The sequence below is a fragment of the Diadema antillarum genome, unplaced genomic scaffold (genome assembly GCF_040938485.1).
Source record: "Diadema antillarum isolate AM-2024a unplaced genomic scaffold, OU_Dant_1.0 seq00000160_RagTag, whole genome shotgun sequence".
In the NCBI taxonomy this organism is placed as follows: Eukaryota; Metazoa; Echinodermata; class Echinoidea; order Diadematoida; family Diadematidae; genus Diadema; species Diadema antillarum.
This window is the reverse complement of record NW_027271231.1, coordinates 2174034-2192806: the sequence shown is the minus strand read 5'-3', so window position 1 is coordinate 2192806 and position 18773 is coordinate 2174034. Positions and strand designations below refer to the sequence as shown.

Genomic DNA, 18773 nt, shown 5'->3' with positions numbered 1-18773 from the left:
GAGACCACAGCTTTTCCCACGCCGGTCCTTCTCTCTGGAACAATCTTCCCCTTTCTCTTCGTCAGGCTTCCTCAACCAATTCCTTTAAGCAACTCCTTAAAACACATCTGTTTAATTCTCAATCGTGAATGAAGCATGATCGTTATAATTTGAGTCGTTTTGTATATGTTACTGTATATTTTGTACATGATGGGTTTTTCTTATGTTCTGAGATTTATTTCCTTATGTATAGTAAAGCATTTTATTTTGTTTGTATTTCATTTGCTCTGATAAGTTATCGTATTTGAATATTGTATGGTTGTATTATATACTGTTTATGCTGGTTATGTGAGAGCACCATGAGCATCATTCTTGATGGACTTCAGCGCATTATAAGAGGCCACTGTTATTATTATTATTATTATTAGTAGTAGTAGTAGTAGTAGTAGTAGTAGTATAAAAAACAAAACAAAACAAAACAAAACCCAGAGCACAATGATTCCCCAACAACATAAATGATGAGATTTCACATAAAATGATTTGATGGCAACCTCAGTATAATAGTGCGGACCGATCCTCTTCCTGCAAGGCGTATGATCAACAAGAGAAAGATAGCAACTGCCAACTTGTCTTCAGTAGACTCCTGTGGACTATGAATGTTTCAGGAGAGCAAAGTGCGATCGACACTATAGCGCCATCTATAGACCAGTGTAAAGACAGAAGTGCGAGGGCTTTCTTTGACGCGTGGTCCGAACTTATTTCACAGATAAAACATAAATTGTGACTCGTCCGCGACGCCTCCGAGGGTCTTCACTACTGATCTCTTTGTTACTATCTATATACAGGCAGATCGATGGCCTCCACATACTTCCCCACAAGCGACTATTTTTCTCTCTCCGTATATCCTTAGAGTAAATTACATGTCTTCGTATCAACCAATTCAACCATGGAAGTTCGGTGGTCCGTTCTTTACAACAGACAGGCAGTCAATAGTTTGCTTCCGTCGGATGTTAAAAATGAACAACAAACATATAAACTAAATCAGAAACAGAAACAAAACAAAACAAAACAAAACAAAACACCTGGCACTACCATAGAAAACACTGCTGCATGAGACTCGAATGGTACTTTAAAATTGTTGGTCCAGTTTGATGTGTCTCAGTACGAAACAGTTTGCGGTTCATCGTAAAATGAAACAATGAAAGCCTCAATCTTGGTCCATTCTTTCGACAACGCCCATTATGATATCTTGCAGCACCCCCGCTCGCCATTTTGATATCTCCAACACGTCTTCGTGGCTGACCGTCATGCCGCTGTGGTAGTCGCTAACCACCATGTCCGTCACCAACGCCATACCCAGGGCCCTCATCCCACAATGCCTTGCGGCAAGGACTTCTGGCACCGTGCTCATTCCTGGAAGGAACAATAAAAACACTGTTATGCCCAATTGTATTCAACAAATCAAATTTTGCATTCACGTTTTTCAATTCTTCATCAATGAAAAGTATACATGATAAAGTGATTATATCGCGTATCAAACTTAGACATTTAAAAAGTAACAGTAACAGTATCAGTAACAGTAACAGTAAAGTCTTTCCTCTGTATATACATTTTTTTTTTTCTTGGACAAACTTTGCTCTTTCGGTGTTTGTATTTTCTGTTTATATGATGAAACATAAAATTCTTCACAACAATTAACAGAATACAATCTTAGCAATAAATTATGCCACATATTGTCATTAGTGTTGTATGTCTGACTATGCTAAATCACCGGCAATATACGTACATATACACAATTCATATCTGGTATAACATCATCACGTTACCCGTATAGGGTCGAAGATAATGAAAAGAGCGTATCCACAGTTATCATACTTTTCAATATTCTTTTTTTAAAATCATTTCCTTGCAATGAAGTAGGCCAAAATGTATTGATTTAAAGCGTAGCATCTGGCAAATTCATATCTGCCAAAACCCAAATATATGAACATGGGTCTATGTTTTGCCAAACATTATACGGAATTTGTGAGATATGTACATATATACATACATATTTATATAATCATATATGCCTATGTTCATATATCTGAATTTTGGCCGATATGAATTTTCCAGATGCTAAGCTTTAAATCAGTACTTCGTTCTTGTGAACAGGGCATTAAGGTAATGGTGAATTACTCCAGCGACATCGACACTTTCTTAGATACTATTGATATTAACAAAAACAACAAGATGATAACTGAAATGATAATGGTGATTATGATACAATTCATATAAATATTCATATAAATAATCAAATGAGATTTTTCTCACGGAAACCTTCTTTTGCGCACATCCGAAATGTATACAGGTTTATATAACGCAAAATGGAAAAGCTATGATAGTTTTCATTTGCATTTATCTTTGTCATTTTTACCTCTGAATATTATTACCCGTGAATCTTTTTACTTAAAATGTTTAGGAGTCGTCGTCCCCGTCTTAGAGATTTGTAAAATCCGATCCCCCTAGGGATGTAATACTCCCTGCTAGTTTGGTGCAAATCCTTCATGGAGTTTTCAACAAGAAACTGAAAATGGAAAAAAAAGTTTACACATGACGCACGACGCACGACGCACGACGCACGGCGCACGACGCACGACGCACGACGCACGACGCACGACGCACGCCGGACGCCGGACGCCGGACGCCGAACGACGAACGATCGCAATAGCTCACTCGAGCATTTGGCTCAGATAAGCTACGAATCCAAAACTTTAGAAATAATTGTCTGATTTTGCTCAAACTTTTCACTGAGAGTGTCTTTCGCTTTCGTGCATTAGCTAAATCTATACATATGTCTGGGAAAATTAAATTTACATTTCTAGTCGTGGCTCAGAGCTCCAGGAGACGTTTTGGCTCAGTGATTAAGTGGATACCACTAATCATGATGTTTCTCGGTTCCTAATCGATTGCTGGGGTTGAGGAAAATGCCAGTGAGAGAAGGCCACTGTGTCTTAAATTTCCTACCGACAACATCGCCTCCAAGAGCCCGAAGATACCGGCACTCCGCCGGGGTTTCGAAGGAGGGGCCGCTGACCATCACGTACACGCCCTGTTTGACGATCGACGCCATGTGAAGGTTTTCCGCCACCTTAAGCGTCGACTTCATGAGTTCGGCATCGTAGGCGCCGTTCATGTCGGGGAAGCGCCCTCCGAACCTGGTGATAAAGAGAAACAAATAAAACATGTTTCTCTCTTCCAGAGTCGAAATTTCAATTTGATGTAAGCGTCTCGTTTTCAGCATGACTTCAAGTCTCATATCAGTAAATAAAAATGAAAATAGCCTTCGCGAGCGAAGTTATTTGAATAAATCGAGGAAGTTAAGAATTCGGCTTAATAAGAACTAGTAGGCTATTTTTCTGTGTGATGAGGAACCATGCCATTTGGAGACTGCACGTGCACTACTTCATTGAAAAAAATCCTAGATTTGATATGATTTAATACAGCTAAAACACGTGTATTTTTTTTAAAGTGGTGAAACGTCGATGTTAGTGTCACGACCTCTGAGGTAAGTTTGAGCTGAAAAGCCTCTTTTCAAAATAAAGTTAAACGTATATTTAAATTGATAAACTGAATCTTTCGTACATTTGAATCTTCATAAAGGTATCTGCGGGATGCGTCAACGAGGGTGTGACCTCCATCATTTCCCAGTCCAAACACATTATCTCAACGACCTTGATTAATGCTTGATCTATTCTGGAAGCATGGTGACTAGACTTGATCTTGTTGAAGAAGAGCTCAACTTGGAAAGAGAGAATAAATCTGATATAAATGTTTGGCTACACGGGTACAGGCAGGTTGCAAACTTGTGACAATACCGGTAAAAATACATGTATACCACCTTCGTCTATGGAATGCCACCAAATGACAAGTAAAGATGAAACACTATTCCTGAAAATCTCTTGTATATTTATATCACACTTCCTGAGATTAAAAAAATGAGTATGAATAGTTTCGTCTTTCTCAGTTCCTCCTTTTGCTTTTATTTCTTTTGTCCAAAAAAAAATAATGTTCCCTTATCTGTCCGTCTGATATTTGTTAGATCTTCTTGTCTTCTTTAGTCTGCGTAACCTATATTGTTTCTTCTCCTTTATGCTTAATGGGGGGGGGGCACTATTGTATATGTATAGTGAATAAGACTTGACTTTGAATTAGAGGTGATGATACTGAGGATGCTATACGCAGGGATGAATAGAAAGCGTAAAAAATATACTTTATTTCTCTAGTCTATAGACTTTAAAACTTTTTTTTCATGTTTGTAATCATCATAAATCTTGCCATAATGTTTGGCCAACAATGATGACGACGATGATGATAGTAATGATTATTAGTACATGTAGTATCATCATCGCATCACTATCATGACTACTGCTGCTGCTACTTCTACTATACTACTTCTAATACTGGGTGCACGTCACGAGACCGACACCCACGAGTCATACAGCCCACAAGTTATACAGCTCACAAGTCATACAGCCCACGAGTCATACAGCTCACAAGTCATACAGCCCACCAGTTATACAGCCCACGAGTTCGACACTGAGTAAATAAAGCCCACGAGTTCGACATCAAGTAAAATAAGCCCAGGAGTTATACGGCTCACGAGACCGACACTACGCACAAAAGGCTCATGAGACCGACAGTAAGCAAACAAAGCCCACGAGACCGACACTGCACTTAAAAGGTCCACGAGACCGACGCTACGCATACAAGGCTCACGAGACCGACATTACGCAAAAGAGGTTCACGAGACCGACACTAAGCAAAGAAGGCCCACGAGATCGACAGGATGAACAGCGCCACCTATAGAGCAATAAATTGTATAGGGTGTCCTGATAATAGCATAGGAAGATATGAGAGATGGAAGAGAAGAGTTGCCATCTTCGACAGGGTGTAACCCCACCAGTTGCCCCCCCCCCAAATGATCAGGATCTTTAATTGTGTTTGCATGGGTGTGTGTTTGTGAAAAAAGAATGAACAAAGTACAGTAAAAGTGTGTAACAGATCTTTCTACAATAAACCTGCGAGGGTGTTGATTTAGTATCAATTACAAAAAAAGTAACGTAATCGTCTATTAAGGTAGCGTTAGGGATTCGGAAAAACCCAGATGCATCCATGAAAACAGCTATTGTATTTCACGATAAGATGTACTGTTCGGAGGAGAATAACACAAGCCACAAAACTGAGGTGAATCCCCGCGACATAAAACGTTTCAATCAGTAGAATTACATCATAGTTACAGAGAAAATTAAAAATAGATCTTACTGCAAAACGTCAAAGCAGGAGGGTAGAATATCTAAAATAGAATAAGTAACTAGTGAATCGGGAAAGAGAAGAGGTAAAATTTATATCTTGTCCATTTTCTAGCTAAAAACTGGGAAAGCCTTTAAAAAATAGCACGATGGCATTATCAATACTCTAAAATTAATTCATACATCGTTATTGTCCTCTGTTAAATTCATTTGTGTTTTTGTCTCTTTTTTTTTGGGGGGGGGGAGCTTGGCATGAAGAATATAATTCAATTTTTCTACTTGATAACAATGTCGCTCCCTGACACACTTGCCCCCCCCCCCCCCGAAGTATGTAGAAATACATATTTGATGACGTTCATAATTATGTAGATGGTCACCATCTTTCAATTGATAGCGTTACGAAATTACACCCGCCAGTATGTTATTTTTCCGTTCATGGAACACCCTGTACAGCTGATTGACATGTAGATGGCGCTGTTTATCCTGTCGGTCTCGTGGGCCTTCTTTGCCTACTGTCGGTCTCGTGGGCTTTCTTTGCTTAGTGTCGGTCTCGTGAGCCTTTTTAGCTTGTTGTCGGTCTCGTGGGCCTTTTTTGCCTACTGTCGGTCTCGTGGGCTTTCTTTGCTTAGTGTCGGTCTCATGAGCCTTTATTGCTTAGTGTCGGTCTCGTGGGCTATGTTTGCTTAGTGTCGGTCTCATGAGCCTTTTGTACGTAGTGTCGAACTCATGGGCTGTATGACTCCTGAGCCGTATAACTCGTGGGCTGTATGACTCATGGACCTACTATTGATGTCGGTCTCGTGGACCGTATGACTCGTGGGTGTCGGTCTCGTGGGATGCCCCCCTAATACTATACCACTTCTATACTACTACTAATATTACTACTTGATATTACTACTACCTACTACTACTACTATAACAGTACTACTGCTACTACTAGTACTTATAGTACTACTGCTACTACTACTACTACTACTACTACTAGTAGTAGTAGTAGTAGTACTACTACTACTACTACAGCTACTATACTACTACTACTACTACTACTACTACTACTACTACTACTATTACTACTACTAGTGACTACTACTACTAGTAGTAGTAGTAGTGGTGGTGGTGGTAGTAGTAGTAGTAGTAGCACACGTGGCAGTAGTAGTAGTGGTAGTACATGTAGCAGTAGTAGTAGTAGGAGCCTACACTGTAGTAGTAGTATATGATTATCTTTATAATGTATAATTATGTTCCCATGATCACTAGAATCATAATCTGTGATGTCAGTGTAATATCTTATTTCAAATTCTACAAAAGATCATAAGAATAAAGTCACGTGATCACCTGTCATGATTCTTTCCTGTGAGGGGGTTGATTCCGGAGAGTGTTGGGATACCGATATGATCGATGAGCAGCATGATATCTCCGACCTTATAGGCGGGGTTCAGTCCCCCACAGGCCGTGGTAACAATCAGCGTCTCTACGCCCAATATTTTCATCACACGTATGGGGGCGATGACCTAAGGTGAGAAAGAGGATCCGGGTCATAGAAGATATGGAATGTAAAGGGAAAAAAAAAGAAACACACACACACGCACATACACACACACATTTTTGTCCACAACCAGTGATATAAGGAGCAACTACATGCGCGCATAGGAGGAGGTGATGATTATGTTACCATAGTATCTCAAAAGTCCCCAATGGACAGACCTGTACATTAATCTTCACTTTTTTTCACATGAAAATCAACAAAAATGAGTTATACCATAAACATTACTTGTGGAATCTTGTAATATCCTGGCAAGGATAGATTTCAAACAAATTTGTGAAACACACAACTTTGATCCTGGTCTGCAGCTTTCAAAAATTAATCCTTAAAGTTGTTTTCGTGTATCACTCCATTAACACTATATTCACAAAGTCACTGGCAGAATGAAGGCTATACAGAAATGAGAGTGATAAAGATATTCGCATGTATAGGACTGGTATCTGACAAGCAGTAGGATCGCATATGCACGAATACAACAGAGATAAAAAGAGACAATGAGTAGGTAAAGTGACGGTACAGGGAAGGGAGGCAAACATAGGAGACAGCGAGAGAGAAAGATGGTAATACATGTAGAAAGTCGAGGGCCCAGGAGCGATGAGAGAGAGAGAAAAAAAAATAAAATGCGAAAGCGTGACCACGAGCCTCGTGAGTTAATATTAACTACTGCAGTCAATTCATAGCTATCTTCATCATTAACTATATTTATCACTCGTCTTTCGTCTCTGCTGATTTAAGAACAATGATGTGCAACTATACGTTTCAATTTCCCTCAGTATGTTCTTTGCTTTGAGTGCAACGATCCGTAAACGCAACAATTCATTTGCTTTCGTACATTTGCGTGCAAACAGAAATTGAAATATATTTTCATTTCATTCGTTTTACTTTGGTTTAATACCTCCTCTTACTCCACTCCTCCCATCTTCTTGATCATCCTCTTGTTAAAGAGGAAATCCAGTCCAAATATAAGATAGTCTGATAAAAAAGAGTAAGATCTTACGAGTTCAACGTTAAAAAATTTGACTGAAATCGGATGAAAAATAAGGGCGTTATGACATTTTGAAGTTTTGCTACTTTTTGCAAAACAGTTCTTGTACAGTGGATATGAAAGTGAGCTGACCATGTCATACCCTCACAATTTTCCATTGATAGCGTACAAAAAAAATGATGAAAATTCAATGTTTCTGTCAGTGAAGTCTAAAACAAGATGTAATTCCTGGATGAATAACTTCAGAATAGTGATCAGTTAGATATATATGTCGGGATTTGAGCCTCGGGCATAATTGCGTTTGAATGAAAAACTGCAAATTCCAAAATTTTATAGACAAACTATATAGCAAGTTGAGAGGGCAATTTGGAGGGTATGACATGCTCACTTTGCCATTTACATATGCATACTGACTGTTCAAGAACTATTTCCTGAAAAATTAGCGAAACTTCAAAATGTCATAACTTCCTTATATTTATGCCGATTTCGATTAAAATTTTACCGTTGAACTCGAAAGATGTTACTCTTTCTTATCACACTAACTTATTTTTGGACTTGATTAAGGAATGGAGGGGGAGGGGGGATGAGGCACCAGTGATGATCAGTTCTTACCTTCCAGGCGGGGTAGCCTTCGTACAGATGAAACCGCCCCTGCATCATCACAACCTGCTTTCCCATGAGCGTGCCGAACGCAAACTGACCAATGTGACCTTCAACTGTATTTGAACGAGAATAGAGCAAGGTAAGTGCAAATGTCTCATTCAAATATTATAGAAAATATCAATGCTTTTCAGCGAATTATCGAATCTAAAAAGTTTCAGAACATTATAGCAAGCAGACTAAACTCTGTGGTGTCATAGAAATTATGATCATTTCATTTCTCAAGTGAGCTGATACATTTTTGTGGTCGATTTCTTTCTTTCTTGCTTTGAGATTCTTTTTCAGTATACAGTGTATATTTATCAAGGGTAGATTTTTACGTATAATGTTTATCAATATCATCCATCAGTATGCTATTATCCTAGTAAAGTACATAAACCTGAGTAAAGAGGGTAACTGTGCTCACAAGACCTCGCCCGAGGATGTGAATACCAAGCAGGATTCGAACTGAGGACCTATCTTTGTAAGCTTTTTGGTTGCTTCAATTCTTCAGTCTGAGGATATATACCAGGATTCAAATTTGACTGAATTCTAGACTTTGATGGATTGACGGATAAGGAATATTCTAGCAACGTGTTTTCTTTACCTTCAAGTCAAATTTGCACTTAGCTAAGATGAAGAGCTCCCACATATTAGAATATTTTATATTTTAATTTTTTAAGGGCATCGTTGTGTATTGGTCTGTTTCCATATCTGTTTCATTGTTTTGTTTTGTTTTGTTTTGTTTTTATGCCTCCGCCACGAAGTGTCGCCGGAGGCATTATGTTTTCTGGTTGTCCGTCCTTCCGTCCGTCCGTCCGTCCTTCCGTCCGTCCGTGATGAATTTTGTGGACTGCGTAACTAAAAACCGTTTGAGGTATCCTAATGAGACTTGGTATGTCTATGCATGAGTGGACAAAGTTGTGCCTATTAACTTTTGGGTGCTCATGCTGAAGGTCAAAGGTCAAAAGGTCAAGGTCAAATGCTCAAAAATTCACTATTTTCCCCATATCTATGTAATGCCTGAAGGTTTTTCTTTAAACTTGGTGTATACATGTAATACCAAATAATAAGATTATCCAGAGAGAGAGTTTCGAGTCATGAGGTCAAAGGTCAAGGGTCAGAAGTCAAGTTATAATGTTAAATTTCACTTTTTTCTCCATATCTTGGAAATTGTTCAAGGTATCTTCATGAAACTTAGTACATTTATTATGCATGTATTGACTAGCAGTGATTATCAAGGGAATGTATGGGTCATGGGTCAAAGGTCAAGGTCAACTCCTCAAAATTTCACTTTTTCCCCTCATATTTAGGCAATATTTGCCAGATTTTTCTTGACACTTGATATACCAGGTATACATGTGTTACCCAATAGAGATTCTCTGGGCAGTTTCTTGCCCAAAGATCAAAGGTCAAGTGAAAGTGCTAAATTTCACTTCTTTTTTCCATAACTTGAAAGTGACTCAAGGTATCATCATGAAACTTAGTACATATTCTTGCATGTTCTACCTGACAGTGATTCTATCAGGAACTTTAGGGTCATAGGGTCAAAGGTCCAGGGTCAAAGAGCGCTGTGGCATAGTCGATAAGACTTCCGACTCCCAATCGGAGGACGTGGAGTTCGATTCCCGCCCAGCGCTTGCGTCCTTAGACAAGGTGTATTTACCCACCACGTCCCCCTCGACTCAGGAGTATAAATGGGTATCTGGCAACTCTACAGAGTAATGATAATGGCAGGGCCCTCTGGTTGAGCAGTAACTACACCGAAGAGGGTACCACGGATAAATAAAAACTTATGATTGTTTACAGTTCATATTTCAGTTCAACCTACCAGTACTGACGGGAAAGTTCTGAATCTTCTCGTATGGAATGTTGTACCTCTCCTCCAGTTTGTTTGCCATCTCCGCCAGGCCACTGCCGCAGATGATGCCGATTTTCGGACGATGCGGTTGCCGTGACAACAGATACTCTGCCATGGCCTCATAATCCTCGTAGGTGTATCTGACAACGATAAAAGTACCACAGACACATAATATATATATATATATATATATATATATATATATATATATATATATATGTGTGTGTGTGTGTGTGTGTGTGTGTGTGTGTAATTTCTTTGTAATTTCTTTATTGTTGTTGTAGTCCGTTGTATTGTATTACATATGTATTTTCTAATTGTATTGTTATAGAAATTTTTGTAAAGCGCATAGAGACTTCAGTGTAACATGCGCTATATAAGCAGAATGTTATTATTATTATTATTATCATTATTATTATTATTATTATATATTTATACAAAAATATCTTTTAATCTTTTTCTGTTTAGTTATTTACACCAAGATAAAAAAGATGACGATTGCATTGTTGAAGCGATTATAATGATTATGACGTATGTAGTATAATTACACACGGAGAAACATTATTAAGAAGTGGAAACTTTATACTCGAATATGACGGCGCTATCCTATGAATAACCATCTCATGAAAGAAAAGGTTTAGGTTGCTTTCATTTTCGGTAAATTTCTACAAGTGAGTAGGAAAGTTGTTCAGCGATGACATTAATTTCCTTAAATCTGTTTGTCTGGTTGTGACCGATATTACTGTTACCTTAAAACATGTGAAACATTAAGATGTACATCTTAATTTACGTCGGACTTTAATCAAACCTCTATGACGTTCTTTTTGTTAGATTTTACTGAATTTATCAAGGTCAAATCAATATTGCATGCCCTCTTAGTAAAAGTATAAAAGCCAACTACCATCACATGCATTATGCCAAAGTCCTTGACAATGACACATACACATGCACGTACAGCTCTGGTCGTATACCATGTGTGAAGACAATGAAGGAAACTTTGGTAATACAGTATTTCAATATGATGCGTTTCCTTGCTTCGGTGAGCAGATTGCATTCTAAATATTATCGTCTGATACCGCTGATATCACTGACACTTATGATAAGCAGGTGTTATCCAAAATTAAAGGGACCGATCCGCTATGTGTTCAGGTCGATTTAAACATAGAGTAAAGTAAAATCTTTGGCAGAGTTTCATTAAACTCGGACTAAATAAGATAGTAATGGAATAGTGTAAAAACATTGATGTTAGTCACAAATACATTTAAAAATTAGATAGAATTGTGACACGTAATCACTTTAACACTAAAATTTGGTAATATACAAGAATCCAGTAAAACAGAAGTCACTCTTTTTTTTACAACTTCCGATGTGCATCCCCCTTTTGCTTATTCACTTTATTTATAATCATTGTAGACACACATAAATACAGATCATGATCATATATAATGAAGAGACAAACTGGTAATGCATGTTTGGCCAATAAAGCATGAGTTTATTCGACTGAAATTTTCAGCGTCCTATACGCCTTCTTCAGGAGTCTTGACAAGAAGAAGAAGAAGGCATATAGGACGCCGAAAATTTGAGTCGAATAAACTCACGCTTTATTGGCCAAAAAAGCATTACCAGTTTGTTTCTTCATTTCTTCGTGGAGCCAATACGTGAAATCTCAACATATATGTGGGTGTGTGTAGGCATACATATCAAGGATCTTTTTTTTTGTAGGAATTTGTGTGCAATAGGATTTTTGTAAAACCAGGCTATAGCTTCTCATCTAATTTGCATATGTGAGTGTGTGGACAATATAACCATTGACTATATCGTGGGGGGAAGGTGCAAACTTTAACAAAAAAGTGACTTTCTTGTCTTTTGTACAATTTCAATGAAACTTTCAGTTTCCTTTGGTCTACACGCTATCTTTAAAAGTAACCTTGAATGAGGATTTTCACTTTAACGGAAACCCAAACCCAAAGAGAAATATCAATTGAGTGAAAGCTGCAACATAAGTAGAACATATCGGTGAAAGTTTGAGGAAAATCGGACAATCAATGGAAAAGTCGTGAATTTTTAAAGTTTTGGTGTTGAAACCGCTGGATTAGGAGACTATTAGCGGTTATGACGTATGTGTGGACAACAATGTAAAGAAAATATAAAGGGAATTCCACAAAAAAAAATTCATTTTTCATGAAAATGTACACATTGAATTCTATCAACTTGATACTGACACACATGTATGATAAGGGTAGCAATTATTCCCCATGCTTTCTGAAAGCGGTTAGTCAAGTGCTCTTTCATTATGCTAGAAAAGTGAATTTTTGTGGAATTTTCTTTATATTTTCTTTATATTTTCTTTACACTGTTGTCCACACATACGTCATAACCTCTAGTAGTCCCCTCATCCAGCGGTTCCAACACTAAAACTTAACAAATCATAACTTTTGCATCGATTGTCTGATTTTCCTCAAACTTTCATTGATGTGTTCTACTAATGTTGCCGCTTTCACTCAATCCACATTTCTCTTTCGGTTTGGGTTCCCTTTAAATAGCATGTACGCCTAGATAACGTCTATACAAACAGGATATAGTAGTAGGAATCGCTACCGCCTGGCAGGTCAAAGCTGTGAGTCAGGATCCCCCCCCCCCCCCCCAGCATCAAGCCTCTTGATAGTCCTGTATTGTTTGCTGAGTACATGTCGACAGTTTACGCGAAGAAAAGTGTGCGCCTATTTGCATTCAGGGTAATGGTTGTTATACCTTATATATCATAATATTGACCCTAAATCCCTGAACAGACGTAACCAGAGAACAATCAGCAAGGTTACGAGATCCCCCACACGCCGCCCCGCCCGTTACCGCTCGGCAAATACTGTCACTAAGATCCATTAAAAAAAAAAACAGGTTACTAATTTTTTCCATTATGGCAAAACAAACATTTGACGCTAATAATGTTGATATTTGCCGGCAAAGCAAATCAATGTTTACACCGTTCATCTAGCGTTCTGATATGTCAATACTAACGTACGTCATATGAATGACAAAATACCAACATAGTTACTCTGGAAATGTCAATGCTGAGTAGAACGACATTTTGACCAACTTTGCCGAGGTGACTAGCAGAAAAAAAAAGCAGCGTTTTCAGTCTGTGCGATGGAGAGACTTATGATAGGTAGGATTGGAATATCTGTAAGTATCCAAAACCCCAGAAATGTTCCACATGAATGTATTGATCTCGCTATTGGCGCTCAAGTCAAGAGTACTCTGGCGTCTTCATGACCCGTGCATTGATGAGAACAAACAAAAATGAACAACGCAATGCTATCTAGCAGCAGTGCAGTCTGGAATTCTGACCAAAAAAAAAGCATATTCAGTCATGATTGTCACGAATCATCCCATTCACCACATCATGACAATAAAAATGTTACGCCCCATTCTCCTCATATCGCACCCAGTTACAAAACACCACAATTTTTAAGCCATGTCTGGGTTTTGAGATTGAGAACTTGCAGCGGACCGCTTTATTCACATTTTTAGCCTTTTTCAAGGCACATCAGAATAATCAAGTCCCACATAAGCGATCCACTAGTATTTGTCTCTCCTGTGCTCATTGATGACGTAATAAGAGCCTACCGAAATTAGCAGCGTTTGCGAATTCCTTACTTTGGCAGTCCTTTCAGCCATTATTGATAAGAACAACTACGTTAAGATGATATTCTTGGGCCTAATTCGTGTTGGCTACTTAATAACCAGTGGGCGTGATGGGGGTAGGGCTTACATCGTAAATGAATAGTACACCTACAAAGATTCCAAAGTTCAACGTTGTAGTTTATCAATACATATTACACACACACACACACACACACACACACACACACACACAAACACACACAGCTTGTCAAGATAACATTATATGGTTACCAAAAAACTGGATAGACTTACACACCAGAAACACATCTTTGCATTATAATTAGCACACTTGGAAAATATAAATTGTATATAAATAGACACTTTTGAAAACCTGTTCCGGCCACACTCCTGAATATGAATCACTAGCGGATCTTTCGGAAGGGATGTCGTAGGCCCTTTGAGGTGTACAAGGTATATGAAGATATTATTTTCCATTTTGTATGAATATAAGTATTATATATATATATATATATATATATATATATATATATATATATACATATATATACATACATAAATAATATATACACAATTATACACATATCCATGAGAGAGATCAGATAAAAGCAACAGCTGAATGGTCGGTATATTATGTGAAACATTGGTTGATAACGTCCATCACATACGATCACAGTTACAAAAGTGAAGATATGCAAAGTATCAAATATTCATGTTCAGCTACATACACTATACCATCTATAACATTTAACTTACTCTGTTTCCATGTTGTTGTTGTCCGTCATATTTTCTTAAAGCGCTTACACGGGGCCTATTAGTCAACTATCATTTGCAATCACTGGTTCACTTCCAGCAACCACGTCCTGTAGACTGTTCAACTCCGACGACGGTGATATCTGGGATCCTTCACCACCATTGACCTCTGGCACACCTTAGGAACTTCGGATGACACTTCGACGAGGAGAATTATAGACAGGAATATAATGTTGTTTATGTTAACTATGTCATGTAGCGAAATCTCATTACGGCGGTTGAAACTTTGGCACCAGCTGATTTTAATAGGTTACACTGCAGACTGGTTGTCTGCAAGGCTGTGCACCCACTAACATACGGTGAACTTTGCACACTCGTTGACTGGTTAACAACCGAGTGCATTAAATCCCTTTCTTATCTGAAGAGAGATTAAACCACATTATCTGCTGTGATCGGCATTGTTCGCGATCAGCTGCTTTGCCATTACCGAACAGGCTGCTTATGTCCACCTTTAGTTTCCGCCCTGGCCCATGCACTATTGGGCTTTTTTTTCAGCCCAGAAGAACGGGGGAACGTCAAGTACATACCAAAGGAGGTGTGTTCAAGTTGATAGTCAAAGCGACAACGTACAACACAACCACCGTCTCTTTGGAGGATTCAAGCGGGTCATGTTTAGTCGGAGTCAAAGTTCAATGTTGTTATGAACCCTACAGCGGAGCGAGCTCAAATTTTGACAGCCACATAAATCTGTCTGGAATCCCGCAGTAAGCAGGAGAGGCAGTTTGTGAAGCACCTCGACATAATGCTACCCAAAATGAATGGATAGGGTGGCATCGACACCATCTCAAGAATGAATATTCTGTATACTGGGTACAATGTAGTTGCTTTGCGAATCTTTTTCTCTACGTCCGAGATGGGTGATACTGTTAGTCGATAATATATCGTTTTTATCATCACTTCCATCAAGCAATAAACCGAGGTCGCGCCCCGTTTTAGTCATTAATAAGTTAACTGAAGGACAGCAGATACCATAACACACTGGAATCCGACTATATAAAGTTTAGTCACAATATATTTGTCTTACTGATTGCTGTGATGTTTTGATAAGATTTCTTTTGATGGTTGTGACATGTTAGTGTGCAAAAATTACGTCCACTCCAATTATTCTATAAAATGTGTTTAATAAAACCACGTCTGATTCCGAAGTGCATATCAACGACTTGATGATATTGAAACTGACTTTCAAAATAAATGTCGTACATTTTTTTTTCTCTGAAGAAAGTTGAATTGGCGGCCAGACATGTCCTTGGATTTTATATCTTTGTTTTATGAGTTGATATGATGCATGTTTTACTGTTACAGTAACGCTTACTCACTCTTTTAAATGATTCGCAACTTTCTATGACTGTTGAGGACGTAGTCTTCATGTTGATGTGTGATGTTTAATATCTTATGTTATACTTCCGATAATATATTGTGCAAAATTGTGCAAAAAAAACCCCCTCACGTTTATCTGAAAGCATTAAAGAAGGAACAAAGATAAACATGCTAATTCGAAAAAAGACAAGTAGGCATCTTGAGAAATTGACCTTGCACTTGTAATTTTTCATTCATCAATGTTCTAAACAAAACATTAAGGTTGAACGTGTTATAAACAATACGCATTATATATATATATATATATAAGCGCGAGACCAGGAGCAGACGTATACCCTTGTGTGTATGTCTGCTTCAGAAACGGATTTTAGTCTAACACCACATCGTATCCTGGTCGCTGATGAAGAATGCGATGACTAACCTGTTTGGTGTCTTGTGTCTAAATCATGCGCTTTCCTCGCCAGGATACAGCGTTTTCAGTCTACTACCATTTTAGGTTTTTATCATATATATATATATATATATATATGTATATATTTGTATTCTGATTCAGTGCACGAAGAAGAATCACGAAATCCACAAATTTATAATAGTGAAAGCCGCCTCTCCATTATAGACTGTCTTTATCATAGCATAATGTATCTCATTTGCATTGCATATTATGTGTTTTATATGTGTTCGCCGCGTCACCTCTCACTATGAGCCTTTCTATCCTTCCTCCCGACGCCTTAAGGGCAAACTACAAAATAAAGGTGATATTGTAGACGAGAGAATAGACGAGAGAAAGAGACGAGAAAATAATGAAAGCTATAGGAAGAGCATATCAGTTGTCAAAATACAATTCAAGAAAGTCAATTTTATACATGTTAATGCGAACCTGAGATATGATCTGACTGCAATATAGAATATGATGGTCGGCTGGAAACCAACACCTCAGATAAAACAATCATCATTTCCAGAGAGAAGCCGTGTTTCTACAAGCAATAGTTCGAAGAAATAAAAATGACATAACTCGCTATTATGTTGTATTTATGACAATTTTTGTTGTATTTCAAACAAACACAACTCTACCATGACATCGTAGTCATAGTGCCTGCGATGAGTGTGAGGTTAACCCTTTGTCGATCACTCTGCACGTCATGATAATTATGTGTAGGGGACAACGGGCCCAAAGTTGTTATACTGGTAAGTTGTTGGACTACAAGATCTTTTTATCAAAATTTAAACAAGAGACGGCGGCGTTACAAGCTACATCATTATCAAAACATATAGGCCTAACAACAACGATCTCTGCGTTGGAACTTTGGTCATGTCTGAACACTACACAGCCTATGAAGACTGAATTTTTCATGCAAGTCATTCATTTTCAGTTAATGATGGGTATAATGTGTTTTCGTACACTTTGATTAGCGGTAGAAATTGGTTGCACTGTCGATGTTTTTCTCTTCGAGATTATATGGATTTTTCTTCTGTTTCTTTTTCCTCTTTCTTCTTCTTCTTTTTCTCCTCCTCCATTTCGGCAAAGAAACGGCTATTTTTTACTTTAGTACTATGATACCGACATCAAAGCATCTTTTTACAATTCGTCCACGGGCACGTCACCTTCACTTCCACGCGTGTGTGCACTCACTATAAATACAGGTCTATCAAGGAACATAGGCCTACTACGTTTATAGCTGCATGATTGCAGCTTAACAAGATTTTGACCACATTTAACACAGCATTCCATTCCACATCGAGGTACATAACGGTAGCATCGTCATCGGTTTTGTCACGACATGAGGGCCGGGTATTGCGGCGTTGTATGTCTCAAAAACCCGCGTTAAGTAACATTGACTTTTCGCATTCTTGAAGAAGTGAATCGCGGAATCACTTTGTTTTTCTTTCTTAAATAGCTATAGAGAATGAACGTCAGGTACCAGATCGGGGTATAAAAGAACTATATAGTAAATTGTACATTCGTGAATCATTCGAATGAAGATGATCATTTTGTGGAGTGTGGAATTACTCATCTGTTTTATCTGTCTCTCTCGTTTACACATAATATCATTCATTCTGTTTGTAAGCTCTTCATATAGTTGATGTTGGCCATTTGGAAACTAGAGATGCTTCTAATTCTTCTAATTCATAAGGTCTGGAGTACCTGATTTAATTGCTGATGTAGTTTTTTTTTCGGATGAATAAACTTTCTTATCTTATATTCAGAATGAGTAACCCTCTTTCATTTTGAGATTATTGAACCTTCGGAATATCGAATCTTAGGTCTATTTCATGTTTTTATTTATTTTATTTATTTATTCAGTCTTTTTTCAACAGGGTAGCCCCATCAGTAGGCAAGTACTGTTCTTACTGGGGGCCCTGCACAAACAAACATTACAGTTGACAAGACAGAGACATATACATCAAATACAACACACTGTATGTGGACAGGTACAATTCTTCCACCGAGTCCCCTACATACAGTCACACAATAACTATACACTGACAATTACACGCTTACTAGTCAAACAAGCAATAATAACATGGTGATGGGCCTACGTAACTATCATAACCAAACAATTAACCATAAATTTCATTAAGAATTAAAACTTTCACTGAGAGTGATAAATACCCCCACCCAAAGCGGGAAGAAATGCACCCAACCAGCAACCATCTTATTATATTCTTACTAATAACAAACTTATGAACATAATAATATGTTACTCA

At 38.1% G+C, this 18773-nt stretch overlaps 1 protein-coding gene across 1 annotated transcript; it reads right to left on the bottom strand.

Moving 5' to 3' along the window:
• Positions 1-1186: 1186 nt before the first annotated feature.
• LOC139727950 (purine nucleoside phosphorylase-like) lies at positions 1187-15211 on the bottom strand. The gene is made up of 6 exons (XM_071638922.1): positions 14694-15211; positions 10269-10438; positions 8411-8514; positions 6606-6781; positions 2986-3176; positions 1187-1392 (listed from the first exon to the last, which is right to left on the bottom strand). The coding sequence occupies exons 1-6, from the start codon at positions 14720-14722 to the stop codon at positions 1187-1189; spliced, it is 876 nt and encodes a 291-aa protein (XP_071495023.1). The 5' UTR covers positions 14723-15211.
• Positions 15212-18773: the final 3562 nt, after the last annotated feature.